Source organism: Galeopterus variegatus, unplaced genomic scaffold (assembly GCF_000696425.1).
Source record: "Galeopterus variegatus unplaced genomic scaffold, G_variegatus-3.0.2 Scaffold849, whole genome shotgun sequence".
Classification (NCBI taxonomy): Eukaryota; Metazoa; Chordata; class Mammalia; order Dermoptera; family Cynocephalidae; genus Galeopterus; species Galeopterus variegatus.
Genome location: NW_007726960.1, coordinates 218,208 through 238,660, shown reverse-complemented (window position 1 = coordinate 238,660; position 20,453 = coordinate 218,208). Strand labels below are relative to the sequence as shown.

The following is a 20,453-nucleotide window of genomic DNA, read 5'->3' as shown; positions in this document are numbered from 1 at the left end:
AATATTAGGGGCTTGAGTATTTTGAAAGTTGAGGCAGGAAAATGAATTGTTTGTGAGTGTTGGGAATTTTTTCCTTAGACACTTTGAGTCATTTCTTTGCTCTATTAGTATTTATAAATGCAAGGAACTTAACCTCATTTATTTCATAATTGAAATTGGAAGGTTTTGTTGTTATTTAAACAATTACACTTTACTCAGATGTAGTCTGTCTAATGGAAATAGGTAATAAAGTGTCCCCCAGGGTAGAATTTCTTCTAATGGTATAATCTAGCTGAGACTTAAATTGTTTTAACTGTGCTGGCTTTCTGTGTCATCAGTATGCTAATTGTTCATAATACATAATATTTTTAGTGCTTTGTCATTTTAAATTTTACTGAAATTTAATTACTTAGAATTGGTGTAGAGGATGAGAAGAAATTAATATTTTTTAATGTAAACAAATACAAAGTAATCCTTTTGTTTTTTCCCCTTAGGAACTTTGGGTAATGTGGAACATGGGAACCAATATCAGATCAAATTGATGTATGAACATAATCTTCAGAGAACAGCCTGCAATATGACTTACGGATCATTTGGTGGTGTAAAAGGTAATTTACTTTTAGTCATGGGCGTACTATTTCAAGTGACAGATTTAGAATATTTGGTTGTATAAAAATGGAGGATTACGTGGTTTGAATCTCAGAATTAAAATAGATATTTTATTGAAAGATTTGTATCCAAGTACTCAAGCAAAATAACAAAAAAAGAAAACTTTAAACATTGGATGTGTTTGGTTTTCACATAACCAGCACTTTTATATGATATGCAGAAATATTTCTAAAACTGCCTTTTTTTTTTTTTTACAGATTTTATCTTTTAAATATAAATTGACTGAAATTGAACTTTTTTTGTGGTGGAACTGTGGGCCTGGCTCTGTCACTGGAATGAATGGCTGCCTTTCTCATTGACAGGGGTCCCTGCTACACCTGCTGCAGGCAGGGTGAAGCTGCAAACGCCTTTCTTCACCCTCCCTACCTCCAAGGCTGCTGCACAGAGTCGTGCGAGTTGTTTCTGCACAAGGGCAGCTGGAAGTGGGGACAAGTGGGGGTTTGAAATCTAGACATGATCCTGCTAGTCAAATGGTGCTCTCTGGCTTGGAATAAATCTACCTAGAGGAAAGAGTGCCTCTTGTGCTAGCTCACGGAGACTGGGTTCCTCCTACCTTGAGGTGCTTCTTTTTCTAATTAGCAAAAGGGCTACCTGCAGTGTGCTCACCCAGTCCCAGAGCTTCTGGAATCACCAGGGCTTGGTGCTTGCTTGTGTGCACTGTTGCTGTTGGTGTGAAAGGGTTCTTATTTATGAGACAGCTTATCTCACTGTACCATGTCAGGGTAGTAGAGGTGCTGGTTTGAGGACAGGAAGACAGGTACCGGCACTTACCTGTGTGATTTTGTGACTGGTGTGTATGTGTGTGTGTGTAGGTATGTACACGCACACCAGCAGAGCATATGTTAGGGATTTTATAATATTTTAGCTCTTTTGGGGATGATGTTTTTATAAGTTTATTGCTTTCTATTGCATTAAAGAGGTTACCTATATTATATTTTTCTTTCACGACATGGGAAAATGGCTTTATTTTGAAAATATCCTTCATTTGTGTGAACTCAGTTTTTTTATACATAGTTAAAGACAAGGCATAGATGAATTTGGGCATATCAGTTAGCCATCAGGGATGTTTTTGGTGGTGATGTGCAAATGAACGTTTTGTGCAACTAGAGTGATGTGAAACAAAACACTCGGCTAGATTGCAAACTTGCTTAACTTGAGTAACAGGAATGTTTGGATTGAGGGATATGGTAGACGTCTAAAGTTAGAAGAGAGGAGAGAAAGATCTAAGATTTAGATGAGAGGCTGTATTAGTCAGTTTTCTATCGCTCATAACAGAATACCTGAAACTAGGTAATGTATAAAGAAGTGAAATTTATTTCTTACAGTTTTGGAGGCTGGGAAGTCCATGGCTCACGGGGTGCATCTGGTGAGGGCAGTCTTCTTGGTGCTGGCGCTAAATGCAGTCCCTTGATGACGCAGGGTATCACATGGCAAGAATTGCAGGAAAGAGAGAGCTAACCTTCTCACTTGCTCCCCTTATAAAGCCATCAGAACCATGCCTACGACAACCCATTAAACCGTGAGCCCATTACTCCATGAATGGACCAGTCCACTCATGAGGGCACAGTTCTTGAGATCCAATCACCTCTTCAAGGCCCCACCTTCCACCACCATATTGGGAGTTAAGTTCCAACATGAGCTTGGGGACACATTCAAACCACAGCATGAGGCTAATTTTTATCAGTGAAGTGTCCCCTCCCACCCTCAGCTTTTAGAACTGATTTTCACTGTTCTTTTAAAAAAATGCCTGACATGATTGAGTAACCTAGTTCTCCCTTGTTTAATTAGCTGTTTTCAATTCTCTTTCCCCTACCAAATCCCCAAAAAGCAAATTGCTAAATTTCATACATCTGTAGTACAGAAAATTGTATGAGAAAAAAGTGCTTTGGCTAAATAAAAGTCAGTTGTTTTTTTTTTTGGTAGCATCACAACAATTCTTGGATCACATGTCAAATGTTATCTTACATAAATTGCACTATACTTTTAATTTTATTTTCAGATTAAGTTAATTAAAATAAAGAAATTCCTTGTTTTTGTGTAATGTTTTGGCTGGATTTAATAATAAACTTCCAAATTAATGTGATAGCAGGAATTAATATTCAACTCTGTACCCCACAGATATGTACAATTATGTTTATTTTTTTATTAATATTATTTTTTTACACTGTAAAATTTTGTTTCAATTTTTTTAAAAAAAGCAAAGACAGAACAAAACAGAAACAAAAAAAACCAAAGTAATGTGATGGGGTTAAGGACATGTTACTCTAAAATATGACACCTGGGCTTATTGAAGAAAATGGCAGAAGCAGAAAGGTAACTCACGTCTTCCCCCCAACCTCCTCCCCTGAAGCAGGTTGTAAAACGTAGGAAGAATTGCCTGACCTCCCTGCAGCGAGTAAGCCCCTCCTGTGAGAGGTGCCCCCCTGTATGCAGAGGAGAGGAGTATCCCAGTCTCTCAAGATGAAGGGTCACCACGAAGAGTCTGAACAGACCTTGCTGACGTCCCCCGTTTAGTGCCGTTAGATCCTGCTGCCTGCGTTCTGTCATATTTCTTCTACGACGATCCAATTCTTCATCAAACTGGCATAAAAATTCACAGGCTTAACTGTTTCTTCAGGTCTTCATTTTCTTATGAAGGCTCCTATTCCACATAAAATTTATACTAAATAAATTTGTATGTTTTTCTTGTTACTCTGTCTTTTGTTCCAGGGACCTCAGCTGTGAACCTGTGATGGGGAAGGAAAATGTTTTCCTCCCTTACGGTGATGGTTGCTGCTAGTTTTGAAAAGAGTGGATAACTCTGTGCCTATATGGTGCCTTCCTTCTCTTAGCTCTGAAATTATGCCTTACGTTTAAACAGTACATTGTAAAGAAACGAGAGGACATTCTGACTGTTCTACTTTCCTGTGGTTAAGAAGCAAAGCGCTTCACAGTTTGAAACAGAAACATCTGAGTAGCAGAAGGAATCATTCCATTTATGGGCTTAAAACAATTATGTAATGTCATTGAGGTATCTACAAGAAAATGCGGAAAAATTGTGGGGTAGACAATTAGTAAAAATTAGTTGTATTTGGGGATTCGTGGGAGAAATGGGGAGTTACTGCTAATGGGCATAAGGCGTTTTATGGAATGATGAAAATGCTTCAAGACTAGATTATGGTGGTGGTTGCACAGCTTTGTAAATACACTATAAACTGTTGGCGTTGTATAATTTAAAGAGGTGAACTTTAAAATATGTAAATTGTATCTCAGTAAAGCTGCTAAAAAAAAATCAGCCATAGGATAAAACCTGATGCTGTGTAAACCAGGTTGGCTATTAAGAACTATGAAAATATTCTTAGATGCTGTAATGTGACTTATGGGAATGTGTATTAGGAAGTGACCCAAAATATGGAAAAGTCACATCAATTATTTCCTCCCTCTTCCTCTCCTCCCCTCCTTCCTTCTGTATGTTCATATATGTGTTTATGTGCAATATAGTGAAATTAAAAGTGATCTAAATGAGTGATGGGGATAATGACTAAGTATCAATGCGTTGATTCAGTGGGTTATTATGATGCTATTAAAATTAAGTTTTGTTTGCTGAGATGAACATTTTTGCTCATCAATCTTTGTCAACATTTCTTGATTATTTCCTTAGGATAGGATGGAGAAGTTAAGTCATTAAGTCAGACAGTTGTACAATATTTTTTTCTCAAGTTGAAAGTAGCTTTCTTCCTTGAGTACTGTATAAATAGTGAAAAGTACAGAACAGAGGAAGAAGAAAGTAAAAGTCACCCTCAAGATGTGCACATTTCAAGAGAAAGCCCATTTTCTAAGTCTGATGTCTCTTGTGTGTGTTTAATGTGCGCCTCTTCTGGTCATTCTTTCAATTTGAAAACTTTCCTAGATTTGATCTGAGTTTGAAAAAGAAACAAAAATTTTTGTTTTATACCTTCCTCTGTATTTCATTTGGTTTTTTGTTGAATTATTACGTTGGGCAATCATGTTAGTAGTCCTCAAAGAAGTAATTACGCCTAAAAAAAGAAAAAACCCTAGCACTATTTCATCTTATTTTATTTATTTTTAATTTTTAATTTATTTTTGTTCGCTCCTGCCGCCCCCACCCCCACCCCTGTTTCAAACAAACATGTTTTAAAATCTGGGAAGGCAGTGGGAGGTGTGTTTTGTACGTGCACAGAACGAACTGCCACTAGATGGCAGTGCTCTACAACTTTCGGCGTCAGCAGGTATTGCCTTTGAATAAAGTAAGAAATCACTAATGGAAGAATTTTGATCCCAAAATAATGCTTTGCCTTTTACTAAAGATCGGTGTAACTTCTTCAAGTTGCAGAAAAGTAATGGAGTAGTTTTTAAAAAAAATATTTATAATAAGTAACATCTCATAGAGTATGATGTAGAAATACTTTCTAACTGTGCTTCTCAAATGTTAGTTTGCGTTCGTATCATAAGCGGATCATGATAAAAAGACAGGTCCTGACTCAATTCAGATCTGGGATTGGACCTGAGATTCTGAATTTTTGATAATGTTCCAGGTGATGCAGATATCTAGAGGTGTGCCACAGCCCTGCATCTGCCAAATGCTTGTTTCGTCCCAGGCAGTGTTCTAAGTGCTTCACAGGTTGAAAAATTTGCCCAAGATATACTTAGTAAATGATGAAGGAGGGATTCTGACCTAGGCTTTCTGCATCCAGAAGCTTGTGGTGTTAACCACACTAAATTGCCCCCCGTATCTGGGCTGTGAGTGAATTTACCTCCTTCCTAATTCAGAAAAGAAAACTTTCCTGTTAGAAAGGATTATAGTTTGGTTTGGCTAAAGTTAAGTGTATAACTTCGGTTCTTCATAGATTATGGGAAATATGTTAACTTTTGGTCATATGTATGCTTCTTCAGTTTCATTGTTTTGGTTGGTGCTTTGGTTTGTAAGAAAAGTCTGAAAAAATAAAAAATAAAACAAAAGTTAAAGGTCTCCCTCAAAAGTACAACATTAATGGCTGTATTGTGTTTTGTTTTGTTTTTGGTAGACAGGGATGTGTTTGAAGTTATAAAATGTTTGTAGTTTTAAATATTTAAATCTAGGCTGTTTTTTTGGGAGGAATACAACTATATTTTTATAAAAATGTTAGTTTATCTTTGCTTTTTATATTCTTGAAAACTTAATGCTTGCGAAATTCAGTGCATGGCGTAAGTGTGGACAAACAAGTTACAGTTAGGAAATGGACTAAATCAGTTTTGAAAAGGTGGATTTGAATTGATTTCAAAATATGTTAGTAAAATTGGTAGAATTTATTTGGTAATTTGAACTCTACTTGTTTTTGAAAAAAGAAACAAAATGATATTCTGCCAGAAATTTACTTTGCTTTTGTTTCATTGTGTTACTAAAACTTCCAGTGGGTTAACATGGTATTTTTCTAGTTAAGATAAACTTGCCATTTCAAAACAATATTTAGAAAAGGACAGCATTAATATTAACTGACAGACAGCCAGTCGTGGAGTTCAGAAAAAAACGTTATCGTTTTAAGGTCAACAACTACATACACTTAGTTTAATAAAATAGGATACTTCACGTAGTCTATGTAATGTATCTGGCTACTGTCAAGATATTTGAGCTAGAATTTCCTTTACTCATAGTCCGACTTAGAGACTCTATAGTTAGTTACATCCTCAGTTACCCAAAATTTGCCCTGTAGGGCTCTGACAGGTCGATGAACCTTATATAGGAATCTTTCAGGCGTGCAGCAGGGACACTGGGAAGGAATTGTTGATTCGTTGGGAGTGCATGGGAACTTTCAGGGACTGAAGCAAGTCTGGAGTGTTATTCCTCCCTTGCGTCGTTTTTCTTTCCATCCATCCATCCATCCATCCATCCATCCATCCATCCATCCATCCATCCATCCAATGTGTATTTGCTGAGAGTCTTCTGAGTGTCCAGGCACTGTGCTAGTTTCTTGGAGGAAAAAGATGAGTAAAAGACAGTTTATGTCCTCAAGCAACTCACAATTTAGGGGCCAATAAAGGTTAAGAATTAACTGTAATATAATGAGTTAAGTCATAATAGAGATGAATATGTGCAAAGTTATGCTGCAGCCCTGAGGATGGAGCAGCTTCCTCCTAAGTGCTGAGTACATGAGTGCATGTGTATTTGTGTGTGTTTGTATGTGTGTTTGTGTGTGAGGGGAGTAATTTAGGGTGGGGTGTGTGCTGTTACCTTTTTTTTTTTTTCAATACTTCATTTTTATCCACATTAATACAGAGATTAGTAATCCTAGTTTCTTATAAATGAGCAGCTTAATGGTCATTTGTATAAAAACCATTGCCCAAAGGTTGAATCATTCAAATTCCTTCTGGGATAGCTTGTTCCTCTTGAGAAGATTATATTTCAGACATTGGAGCACATTTTTTTTTTTTTTTTAATTATCACTTTGCTTTAAAAAACCTTGCTATTTTCAGGTTCGTAAATTGACTTTCTGACCTATAGCTTAAAGCCTTCAGTAAGGCAAATCTCTCTTCTTTAGCTACCAGATGATCTTTAATGGTGAAGGATGTAGTACTCTTCAAGAGCACTATGGCTGTGTTTGCTGAGAACAGTAAATTGAAGGGTAGACAGGAAGAAGAACTAATGCAGAGATTAAGAGATACAAATGGAGAGATAGGAGAGCATGGCTTCATGGAGGGGGAGGGAAGAAGGTTTCAAGAGGTAACGAAAGAGTCAGGAGTGTCAGACTTAGGCAGCTGGAGCACCGACAAGCAAATATTGGATTTGGCCACTTGTAAGTAAGTCATTGGTGATCATAAGGAGGGCAGTTTTAACAGAAGGGTGGGGTGGGAGCATTGGTCAAGTTGCGCTGTAATGAGGATTCCATAGAGAAGAAATGGAAATCCTGAAGGAAAGCTGCTTTGTGAAGAGGTCTGGCCATGAAGGGTAGGAGAAATTAAAGCCGTAGCTGGAGGGGAAGAGGTTTTATAAGGAGCATGCAGGATGAAATCTTCATTTGATGAACAAAATGCCTTCCATAATATTTTGTTGAAAAAATTAACTTGCATACACTTTATTTTAAAAATTATGTTGTTTGGATTGTGGTGTGCCTATTTTGTTCCTTAAAATTTTGTTTCTCATCACATAATTTGTTCTTATAATCATGTTGAATTATTGCCTTCTATTCATAATGAATTTGTGGTTTATGGAAAAACGACTCTTTATTGCTTCATTAGAGATTATCACCACCATCTGTTTCTTTTTCCATTATTATTCTTTACCAACATTTTCCCCTTTTTAAAAAAAAATTTTTAAATTTCTTTTCTTGATTGTGAAGCTTTTGTTTAACATGGGGGTATTTATATTTTGAGCTTACTTGGCAACACACAACCCACGACTTAAAAGAAATGTTGCTATCAGAAACCAAAACCTCAAGGTCAAGGGTTTGGGTACCCATATTGGCCAGCCACAAACAAAACAAAACAAAACCCTAAACCTCCCACTTTCTGCAGAGGCCACAATTCCATGTGGATTTGGGTGTGCTTCTGTTCTTTTTCCAACCTTGCCTTTGGTACAACCAGGATTCCTTTGGTTGCAGCTCACAGTTGGCTTAAGCAACAATAGGAAATTGACGGGCTACTCCGTCATTTGGGCCTTCACTGTGCGGCTTTTCTCTTTTCATCTCTTGCTTCCATTTCCTTGCACAGGCTTTTTTCTCCTGGTTGCAAGATGGCTATAGCTGCCCTAAATCTTACCTGTCGGATTCTAGTTCATGTTAAAGTGTGTCTGCCTCCTAGAAGGCTCAGAAAAAGTCTCTTTCCAACTCAGTGGCTCTGGTTGGGCCTTCTCTGAACCATTCATTGTCACCAAGGAATGTGGTTAAGCTTGGGCCTGAGTTACAGGTGCAGGAAGTAGGGTCAGTCCTCCTTTTACCACTAAGACTAAGCATGGGGAGGGGTGGATCTCCAGGGGACTATCAGTGAATAATTAATGGTGGCGAATTTGAGGGTCTTGGATCTGATCAAGGAAAAAGACATGACTATGAGATGGCACCAGAACACAAGGAGCTTTATATGGGTGATTCTTTGACAGGATTGCATGCAACGGGAAAGTCCCTCACAGCAGGAGACCTTCCAGAGACAGTGATAGGGCCATAACCCAGAAGGGGCAGAGGTCAGGGCCTCCCGCACACCCCTGTGGAGAGAGGGGAATCAGAGTGAGGCTCACGTGTCCAGGTGTTGCTCAGGAGCAAGATGGGGAGTCTCTGGATCAGAGATCTCTAAAGGGCAGCAAGCGACAACTTGCAGTCCTTTACAGTCCTGGAGTTTGTTTTATCTGTGACTAACAGATGTTGGGTGCAGTTTTGTGGGGTATGCAAAGCAGCCACATTCTAAATGGCTAAAAATATGCTTATTTGGGTTGTATCTAAAGCAATATGTGTAAAAAATTGAGTTTGGTATCTGGGCTTTGAGTTCACGTTCTGCTCATTTGAAGGAGTAAACAACATGGGGCTGATATATACATGAGCCCCCTTTAACTCAGTTATATAACATTAACAAAAGCAAGTGAAATAGGGTGGCCAAAAAACTGTAAGTGTCCGTCTGGCTTTTGGTTTCACTTTCTCTCTTAGATCTTTCCCTGGGCTGCTGCTTTAGAACGGTCAGGAGAGGCAAGCAGTGGCGATCTGAGAGCGTGCCCTAAGGTGTCTGTGGATTGGAGAAGGCAGGGCCAAGCACTTAAAGGCTGTGCCCTGCCCTGGGCGGTACCAGCCTTATCTGGCTACATTATGGGGTGGTAATTGCTTCAAATGTTTATTTGTATTTAGAGATTTGTTGTAATTCAATTCAGTTGAATGCTTTGCAATGCTATTTGTCATGTTTTTAGTCCTGCTATGCATAGACATTTTAAATTTTGGAGTTAGTATGTCTCAGATTCTTTATAGAATAGATTAAAACTTGAAATAATATAGGGCCTGATTTTTATTTGATCTTCTCCTCTCTTTCAATATTCCCCACACCAAAATGTGTGTACTTTTGTTATAAAAGTAATCATGTTCACAAAGGAATAATTTAGAACACAGGGACCGTGGAAAAGAGAAAGTGGATGATCAGCTCCACCTCCTCATCACAACCACTGATAACATATTGGTGCACAGTAGAAAGCATCCCAGAACATTCCAACCTGAGCTAATGCAGAGTAATTTTAGAGTAATTTTATATTTCTGGAATTTAGTTATCTAAACCCCAAAAGGGCACAACCAGTGAAAAAGTATGTTAATCATGTAAAGTCTGGTGCTGTATAATATGGGATTCAAGCAAGATATGGCAGTAAATATGTCAAGTGGATATTATTTCGTAGAAAAGCTTTTACTTCATATGCATGTATTTTGAAGTCATCTGAAGAATTTATTAAGTATTGGCCCTCACTTTGCATCAACTGAAAACATGGATTTACTACAAAACAGAGAAAAACCCCACATTACTTGGGTTTACCTGCAAACAGGAAAAATATCATGTTATATATGATATTCCTAAATATTTAGTGATGGATATGTTTTACCTGTCAGTTCTTGCACTCGAAATCAAAACTCGCTTATCCTTCAAAATGGCAAAAACACCGTAATGCATAAACTGTGCACATTTTATATTCTGGAAAAGCCCTCTTGAGCTGCATGTATGGTGTGTCCAGATCGCAGCTCAGGTCTCTGATAGCAGTGTCTGCAGGCGCTGACGGGGAATGTGTAGGACAGCACTGTGCTGTTGTCCTCTGCTCATTCTTGCCACCTTGCCTTGCAGGTTCTTTGTTTAGTCTACATGGTTAGAGTAATGCTTATAAATGACTTCTGTTCCATGAAATTTGAGATTTCCTGACATGAAGTAGTGTCTTAGTCCATTTGTGCTGCTTTGACAAAATACCTGTGACGGGGTAATTTGTAAAGGACAGAAATTCATTTCTCACATTTCTGGAGCCTGGGAAGTCCAAGACCAACACACTGACAGGTTCAGTGTGGGGTGAAGGCCTGTTTCTCATAGATGGCACAATCTAGGTGTCCTCACATGGCTGAAGGGCAGCAGAGCCAAGGGCCTAAACTGCTTCCCTCCAGGCCTTTTATAAGCACATTTATGAGGATGGAGCCCTCATAACTAAATTGCTTCCCCATAGGCGCCATCTCTCAATACCACCACACTGGGGATTCCGTCTCAAGATATGAATTTTGGGGGACATTCAGACCACAGCAGGTAGTCTCTAATAGTCATTTTAGATCTGTTCCTTCTTCATCCTGTCTATTTCATGTGGATTTGGGCTGCCGTTGACCGACTGATCACTTGAGATTTGGTAGATGACACCACAACCATGTTTCACTTGTAAACAAATTGTTACTAGATTATAATGTACCCCATCTACGGAAAACAACATTATACATATACGTATATAAAATATACCTGTTAGGGGTTGGTTTTGGTTTTCATTTTGTTGTTTTAGTTCTCCAGCCTCCCATATCATCCTGTCATTGTGTGCTTGTTTAGTTTAATTCACATTCTTGATAAATTGCTCAGTAGTGTGAAATGTTTTCAGAAAGTTTTCTTCTGGTTCTTGTTTTGTTTTTTCTTCATCTGTCTTTTGCATGTTGTCTTCCCGTCTCCCCCTCTTCCTGTCTTTTTTCTGTAGTGCATTTGTGGATTTGCCAGGCCAGTCTCTTTCCCTCACTCAAGCTTAGCCTGTCCAGCTCGGTCTGGGCCAGTTTGCTTTTTCATGGTGCTGGTGAATTTTCCTTGCCTTCTGTCCCACCCAGTCACAGATGAGTTTGTTTTCCTTCTGACATGCTGCTTTGAGGACTGGATATTGTCCATTGTCTCTGCTTGTCACCTAACTATGGGGGCAGTGGGGAAGGGATGGGGAGGTGGAGAGGTTATCTGTGGTGTGGCAGCCTTCCTGGAGGATCTAGCCTCACCCTGTCTCCTGCAGTTTTGTTAAATGTCTTGAATCACTGTTTACACGGCCTGGGTGGTCTGTAACCTGTTATCTTGCAAGGCAGGGGAGATGCTCTCAGACTTTGGATCTTCTCTGTGAAGACTTCGTCATCAGGTTTCCCAGAGCCTGTCCTGTTTGTTTCCTCCCCTGTTGCAGTTCTGCACCCATCACTTGGCTTTCTGGCCTCTCGTGGGTGTGTGAAGGCTCATGTGGCAGTTCCTGCTGTAGCTCGTCTTTGCTTCTCATGTTTGTCATAATTGCTGGAGATATTGAGCCTGGCTGCTATTTTTATGGTCTATGGCCTTTCCTGCACTCTTCGTTTTTGCAGAAAAATACCAACATGGTAAAATTTGTGTTTTTCTTGTCTGCTAAGATGGGAATGTGATGACAGTAGGGATTTTGCTATTATAGACATTTTCATTTCTCCAGGCTGTCTACATGCCCTCTGGATCTGTCTTGCTCAAAAACTGGGATTTCTAGCGAGATTTTCAGGATTTTGTTTATTCACAACCTCACCATTCCTCCTCCTTGCACGTGGAGTTTACAGTTAGCAGCTTCTCAAAATGCACCAAATCTAGCCCTGGAGATTCTTGGGAAAAGTCTGCGTGATGGCCACCATTTTTCAAAGATGGTGGCGTGAAGCTTTCACGGCTGCTGGTGTATGTTTGTTATTCTTTATCATTTACTTATTTATTTGTTTAATCCATGATGTTACATTTTTGAAAGTCTTTTGAGACTAATTTCAATGCTAATTTGAAAAATAGATGTTCATAATAAAAATTCTTGTGGATTCAACAGTTCAGTTGTTTGGATGTTGCTGGTAGTCTCCTGAAGAGGCAGTCTTTTATTTCTATTATCTATATTTATTTAGTATAGATTAATTTTGCTTATTTGTTTTTTTTTAATTGAAACGTAATTGATTATACATATCTGTGGGGTACAGAGTTGAATATCAATACCTGTGCACAATATGTGATGGTCAAGTCAGGTGGTATTTTTCAGAACAAACGTTAGCTCGGTGCCATCATTCTAGCTAACTTCTAAGTTTTGTTTTCTTTTTTAACAGACCTGTTGAACATCTGTTACAGTGTATGGGTTATGGTAGTCACTGTCTGTCGTAGTGGTAAAGTGGGGGTGATCATGTGGCCCTTCTGGGTTCACCTTTACTCGCGTTATTTCTCAGTCTGCCAGGGATGCAGTGTTTATGTACGTCAAGCTTACCAGTAGAAGTAAGTTTGCCCATCTACTCCTAGCTGTGTTTCAATATGTTACTCTTCCTTTTGTTATTAATATTTCTTCAGCATAAAGTGTGATATTCAGAACTGCTGTATTTGTGATAATGTTCACAAATCAAATGTTTTTAGTTTTCAATAATTATTTAAAGTCTTCACTTGGGAGAGCATGGTTCTGATAACACCAAGGTCAAGGGTTCAGATGTTCGTACCAGCCAGCTACACACACACACACACACACACACACACACACACACACACACACACACACACAAAATTTAAATTCTTTAATAGTTAGCAGAAAAGGCATTTATCTTCCTCTTTAACACTTTTACCTCTGTTCTCTCTGTGCCTTGTGAAAGCTAATTTTCCTTTAACTCTTCCAGTTATTCTACTTGTCTTTTTTTTTTTTTTCCCCTCAAATAGAACTTCAGAAAAGTAGAATTTTTATCAAGGAAAGTTTAACGTCAGAGAGTAGACATAATATGGGCATGGTATAGATTATAGAGCTCTGACAGCACAGTAGTCCCACATTTGTGACCAAGATGGAAAGAAAATACAGTATATAAAAGGTTCAATATGTTTGGACTATAATTGTCAGTAAAGGAGGTGAACAGAATTTTACCAATAATATATGAACGTGGCAGAATATTTTTTAAATCATAAAATGACTTCTACAAGCTTGTATGGGATTATATTGTTGCATAAATAAAAATTCATGAATTCTTTGGAATAAAAGGCCCGCCAAAGAAAACAGTAAACTGAAGGATAAGTCTGTCGCCTTTTGCCTCATTTTGAGGTAACTCTAGATAATCAGATCCTCAGCCTTCAAATAACTTCTAATTGTCTAAACTGGAGCCTTTTTCTTGTCTGCCAAGGAAACGTATTAGTGGCCACATGCGGTTGCTGGGAGGCTGTGCTTCCCAGAGCTGTCTGGATTCTTTGATTGCCATCCAGAGAGTGAACTGATATGCTCAGCTGGGGTGAATGAACAGCCAGCACACAGCCTTGTTTTTTTGTGTGGTGGTCCTAGTGCTAATAAAAGATTAATGCTATTTTCCTCGTAGAGAATCAACGGATAATGTTTCGATAGCCCTTGTCTCACCAGTGAACCATATAGCCCCTATTTTCTAATACATATGGTTGAAATGTCAGAGAATAACATTTGAGAAGAATCTCTGCAGTATATTGGCTCCTGTTCCTTAACTATGCATTAAAGTGTAGGTGTGTTATAATATTGGAGAACTTCCCTCATTTGTTTTTAAGATCCTTTATGGATCCACAGTGAGAAGTCAGAAGATCAAGGGGTAATAGGATTGACTCTCATCCTGTGCTGGCTTTTCTCATATATATGGGCTTCATTTATAAAATCTCTGGTCCAAGACCCATAAAACAATGTTACTCTCAAATACCCTCTTCCTGTATGTTATGTTGTGTAAAACCTTTAGTTCCTGGGGGAAGGTTATACGGAGAGTTCCCTGTAGTCTGCAAATTTGGTTTTTACATAATCATTTAAAGTTGTTACTTTTCCTTAAAGGTGAATTCTGATTCCCTCCATACGTACGCTATAGAAATTTAGTTGCCTGCTATTGCTAAGAGGGAGAAAGGCTAAAAAGAATATTTGAAGTTTCTTGGTCATGTTTGAAAAAAATAGTACTTCTTTCATGGTGGCTGAATGTCAAGACTGGAAAGGCATTGTTGTCATGTCTGTGGGCAGGACTGCCTTTGACAAGAAGGTGGTTAAGTGCGGCAGTCTTGATAGAATTTGACAACCATTTTTGATTTACATCTATATTTCACCATGGTCCCCTTTTAAACAGTGGATAACTAAGCTATTAAATATTTTACTAAGTTGAAAAGGAAAATGGCTACCATAAACTACTTTATTCAAATGGCGCTGTGGTGTAAAGGGTTCTAACAGTTTCAAAATTCATCTACGAAATACATTACCCTGAGAAACCACAATCTCCGCTTCCCCCCGTCTCTCTGGAATTAAGATGATTCAGTAGACCTTTTCCATTCTACATGGAAGCTCTTGCTTGCAGATTTAAATTCTAAAGCCAACGTAGAGATACATGAATGCTTAATATGAAAAACAAATGTTCATGTTGCCTACTCACATGTTAGAGGTATTTTAAAAGTAATATTTGAGTAAGGGATTATATACATAAAATTTGAAGAGATTGCCATTTTGATGGACTTTTGAGGGGTTTCTACTTTTTGGCTAATATGAATAAAGCTGTTATGAACATCCTTATGTAATTCTTTATGAGGACAACACAAAAATAAAAGTGTCATACAAATATAGGATGATTTTTTTATTATGTTGTCGAAAGAATTTCTCAATCTTTTTCACCTTTATAAAATTTTACTACACCCAAGAATATTGAGAGTAGAGTTTTGATATTAGTAGGCGTGTTTTTATGTAGATGAATGGTATTGTTTGTGTTTACCTCTTAAACAAGATACAAAATTTGTACCCTCTGTATTTCATACTGTGTATAATTCATCAGTTCTGGCTAATTTAGAATATCAGAATAGTTAAGTGTGGCGCATCAACATAGGTCCTCCTATATTAATATCAGTATTTGAATTGTATTTCTAAGTTAAAAATGAGCTGAATTTTAAAGCCAAACTTTCTTACATTGAAATCTGTAAGAACCTTTAAATCAGCATTTCTAGATCTTTGTTAAAATAAGACAGTACTATTTAATATGGAAACAATAACTGAGAAGTATTCCTAAATCTAATTTGGAAAGTTATATTCCTAATTTTAGGGGACTGTGAACATAAAATGTGTCAGTGGGAAATTAAGATTTCATATGGCTTTTTGTGGCTGGTTGATTAAGTCCTATATAGTTCATTGTCTTAAAGATGAAATTTGTACAAGGTTTTGGAAGGCAGGAGTTGTATATTAAAAGGGCTTGTTTCCAAGGTAGTACAAACTGGTTTTAACAATCTATCATCTCTCATTTACCAAAGGAAATATGTAAAAAGAAAAGGAAAATGTTAAGCAGGAACAAAACGGTGGAATGATGAAAAGCTACAAGGAAAGAGAAAAGACTTTAGAAAGACTACTAAAAAGAAACTAGCTTTTCCCCTCAGCCATCTGTCTGAATTGATTTTGCTTTCATTATATATCTAGCCTGGAGGCAGCGTACGCAGAGTATTACAACAAAGAGGGTGTTATAAGGAGGACTTTTTTTTTTTTTCTCAATAATAAAGTATAACATGTGTAAACTGTGCAACCTTGTAACAGGAAACTTTATAAGAAGGGAGGACTGTGCTTAGCTTTTCCACAATTTTGAAAGAATGATTTTTATTAGGTGTTAGACAAAGAAATTATCAACTGACTTTTATGCTGCAAGGTTGAAAGATTTGTTATGACCACTTCTAGACTTCGGCAGTGGTTTTAATGTGGGTCCTGATGTGTTAGGAACAGTGCCTAGCACTATTAATATGTCTAGTGTTGCCAGTTCTCTTAAGGTGTATGGTGTTTAACTTCTGCCTCTCAGTGAAAGATTATTCACAATTCTGTTGTTCTGTGGTTTTCTCAGCAGTTTTAGGCTGTTCTTGAATTGATCAACACATAATATAATTTGGGAACCCAATAAATGGCTCCTTTCTTTTTGAAAGATGGTGACAAATTCTTCTGAAACTTGGGAAACTGGCTCCATCATTCATCTCTCGTTCTTTCTTTGCTGTTCCTGCCCGACTTCCTGAAAACCATATTGTTTTGATGTCAATAGTAAAATACATTATCGGTTGGGAAATCAATGTGCATTAATTGTATTGTAATAAACGAAAGCCTGACAAATGATATAAGTTAGTAGGCATTGGGCCTAATGGGTTACTCAGTTAACAAGGAGACTAAAATCAGGGACCTCTAATATGCCTGAAACATATTTCCTGTAAACTTTCCCCAGTTTTAAGATTAACTGGCAATAGCTGTGTTTTTCTGGCTTTTAATGGCTAATATATCATGGTAGAGTTTTAGGCTTTATATAGTGCTTATTATAGAATAGTTGAGCTCTTTATATTTATCGTACGGTTATTGAAGCAAGCTAGAAGTATAGAAGTTACCCCTCTACCTTTTGACTTTTCAGCCGTCTACTTTTTTTTTATATTATACCTAGTCACTCTCCTCTCTTCCTTCTCTCATTTAAGAATGATTACACACACACACACACGTATGCTTTTATTTTATTTATTTAAATTAAAAAAAATTTAATTGAAACATAACTGATTATACGTATTTATGGGGTACAGAGGTGACTATCAGTATTTGTATACAATATGTGATGATCAAATCAGTACTGTTAGCATGTTCATCATTACAAATCATAATTATTCTTTGTGTCAAGTACCCATTTTCTCCCTAAGCCCCCTCTCCGTTATGTATGATTTTAAGTGAAGGTGGGAGAATTTAAAGACACCCTTTAATATGGTTCAGTCCATTGTAGGGCTGTTAGAAAATTAAGGATGAAGTTTCTAGGAGGTGGGATCATAGAAGGAGAGAGATGTTAGAAGCATACTAGCAAGGCACAGTATATTTTTAAAAATAGACCATTTGCTGTAAACCTTGCAAGATCACAGAAACATTCAAGATAACTTTTAACCATGTGCAGTTAACTTGATAAAAAGAAAAAGAGAAATAGTACACACAAGCTTATGAAGGCATCAGTCTCCCCTCTCTCCCCTCTGCTCTCCAATATGAGTCACTGCCGCCTCTGTTTTTTTCCTGATAGTTAACTCCTTAGCTCTAAATAATATGATTACACCACAGTTTTGGATTTATCCTATTTAGATTTGTCTTTTGCTGTAATACAGTGATAAAGGCTTTGGTTATTGATACTTCCTTTCTCATATCCTTCTTGAATCATATCACTATTCTCGTTTTTGCTGCTGGTTGGTTACCTCTGCATCTTCAAAGAAGATTCTTAAAATTCCATCAACTTTCAACCCCTTGATTCCACATTTTATAAAATGAGGACAGTAGCTGTCTTTACCACTGTTACTTTTCACCTTGATCTTTCAGCTTCTTTCACCTCCACTTTTATTCTTGCATTGTCAAGGTTAATAACATTTACATACTGGTCTGTAATTATAACCAAATCTTCCATGACTTCTCATGATTATAAAAGTTAACACATACTTTGTTTGAATTATGAAGATATTGTTCAACGTAGGGTACCAGGATTACATGAGTTTGGTGTCCTTTGACGAGTTCAATGTCCTGTGCTACTCAAAGGAAAATTATTCTAGTGGAATGATTTTAAAAATCATGTATTTCTTTGCATTGCCTTATAATTCCTCAAGGTTTTCCAGGCTTTCAGTCATACTGTTGAATCTGTCAGTTCCTTCTAGTTCCCGGGGACCTTCATGTCATCCTGGAGGCAAGGGATTTTTTGTCCCTTATTTACTTACTTTTTAATTATCTCATTTTTTTGTGGTTGTTCTTTTGTTTTTCTTGCCCCTTCCTTCCTTCCTCCCGCTTTTCTTTTGCAGGCTTTCCTCAAATTTCTGGTCATCAGTTTTATTTGAGGATGAATCAACAGGAGGATTGAGTACTGTGAAAGTGGGTTGTACTTTTGACCAGGTGGCCTAGCTTTAAAGTAAGTGGATGGGGAACTGGCTCAAGTTAGGGACTTCCAAGTCAGAGTAAAGGAGGGCTATATATTCACAGGAGCACCGATATTAATCACTATAGTTCTTCCCAGAGAGATCAATATCTTCTTAACAAGAAGAGCCTCCTCCTCTTTTTTGGGGGGGGCGGGGTGGGGCAGTAAATGTATGACAGGTGGCAAGTGGGAAGGAAAGTGGAGACTTGGCCACGTGGCTGTCTTGGCTGGCTCTCTATTGCTATCTTTCCTGCTGTCTTTCTCGCTGGCAGTCTTTCTTGCTGTCTTTATTTCTTTTTTTTGTTTCTTCTTTTCTTTCAAAACCAACTTTATTGAGATAGAAGTCACACACCATACAATTCACCTATTTTAAGTACACAATTTACTGGTGTTTAGTATACTCACAGAGTTGTGCAGCCATCACTACATCAATTTTAGAGCATGTTCACCACCTCACAGTAAACTCTGAACTTATTAATCATCTCTCCCCATTTCCCCCTAAGCTCTCCAGTCCTAGTCCACTTTCTGTCTCTAAATATTTACATATTCTGGAATTTTCACATAAATTAAATCATGCAATTTGAGGTATTTTGTGATGGGCTTTTTTCACTTAGCATAAGCGAGTTTTATCCGCGTTATGCATACTTTAGAACTTCATTCCTTTTCATTGTAGAATAGTATTCCATTGTATGGATATACCACATTTTATTTCTCCATCCGTTGGTGGACATTTAGGTTGTTTCACTTTTTGGCTATTGTGAATAATGCTGTCAGAAGTATTCATATACAATTTTTGTTTGTATATAAGTTTTCATTTCTCTTGGATGTAAACCTAGGAGTGGAGTAGCTGGGTCAAACAGTAACTTTTGAGGAACTCCACACTGTTTTCCAAAGTTGCTGCACCATTTTACGCTCCCATCAGCAATGCACGAGGGTTCCACACAAGAATGAGGTTCTTCACACCCTTGCCAACACTTGTTATTGTGTTATTATAACAATCCTAGTGGATGTGTGGTGGTATCTTTTTGCATTTCTCTGATGGCTAATGATGTTGAACATCTTTTCACGTGCTTATTGGCTATCAATTTATATTTGACAGTTGTACAATAAAGGCTGATTGTAAGCTGTGAGTCCCTGGGCGAGGGCTTGTCAACTGGTGGACTTCACTTTAGGACAGTTAGGGGGATACCTGGCTGTTTTATTGGAGATTCAAATATCAGTAGCTGTATGTGTTTTCTCTCGAGGCACTTTTCTTTCTCTAGGAGTTTCTTCCATTCCTGTCTGAGAAGCATGAACATAGTTGCATGTATTCTGGAGCTGGGTGGGGAAGAGGGTTGTGTTGACTATCTGGGACGAAGACTTTCTTCATCCATGTATTTTCAGGTGCCTGTCCCATTCCCATGCTCTTCTGTGCCTGGTGTCCCCCTAATCTGGTGTCTCTTGTTTACTTCACCTTCTCCAGAGACTGTGCTTTCTGTTTCCTGTGGAATGGTGGTCCTGTTACTTCCATAGACTTTTAAACAACTCTCCTGTTTTCAGATCCTGCCTCACTCTACTTTCTGTGGTACCTGTGGTGCTTTTATTTCCTGAGGCTTTTCAGAATTCTGTGTGGGTGAGTTGGTATATTCCTATGCAGGCATTTGGAGTTGACCTTGCTATGCTCTTCTGTGTTGTTTACCTTTTCTCTGTTCACTTTCTGTCTTCACAGATTGTGATTAGGCTTACCATGGGTCTTCTGATTTCGTTGAAGGAGTTCATGTTTGTTTCTTTTACTCCTTGGTTTTTTGGGACAGTTTTTTTTTTTTTTAAAGAGAAGGGGACATAATTTGCAAGTATTTTCTCCTATTCTGTGGGTTGTCTCTTCACTCTATTGATTAGAAGTTTTAGTTTGATATAATCCCGTTTGTCTATCTTTGCTATTGTTGCTTGTGGATTTGAGGTCCTATTCATGAAGTCCTTGCCCAGACCAGTATCCTGGAGCATTTCCACTTTGTTTTTTTCTAG

The 20,453-nt window shown here is 37.9% G+C and overlaps 1 protein-coding gene across 1 annotated transcript in view; it reads left to right on the top strand.

Moving 5' to 3' along the window:
* BBS9 (Bardet-Biedl syndrome 9) overlaps nt 1-20,453 on the top strand; it is a 221,082-nt gene that overhangs the window by 26,438 nt on the left and 174,191 nt on the right. Inside the window, exon 5 of the mRNA XM_008572932.1 lies at nt 474-587. Within this exon, the coding sequence (XP_008571154.1) occupies nt 474-587 (114 nt within the window). The remainder of the gene's footprint in view (nt 1-473; nt 588-20,453) is intronic.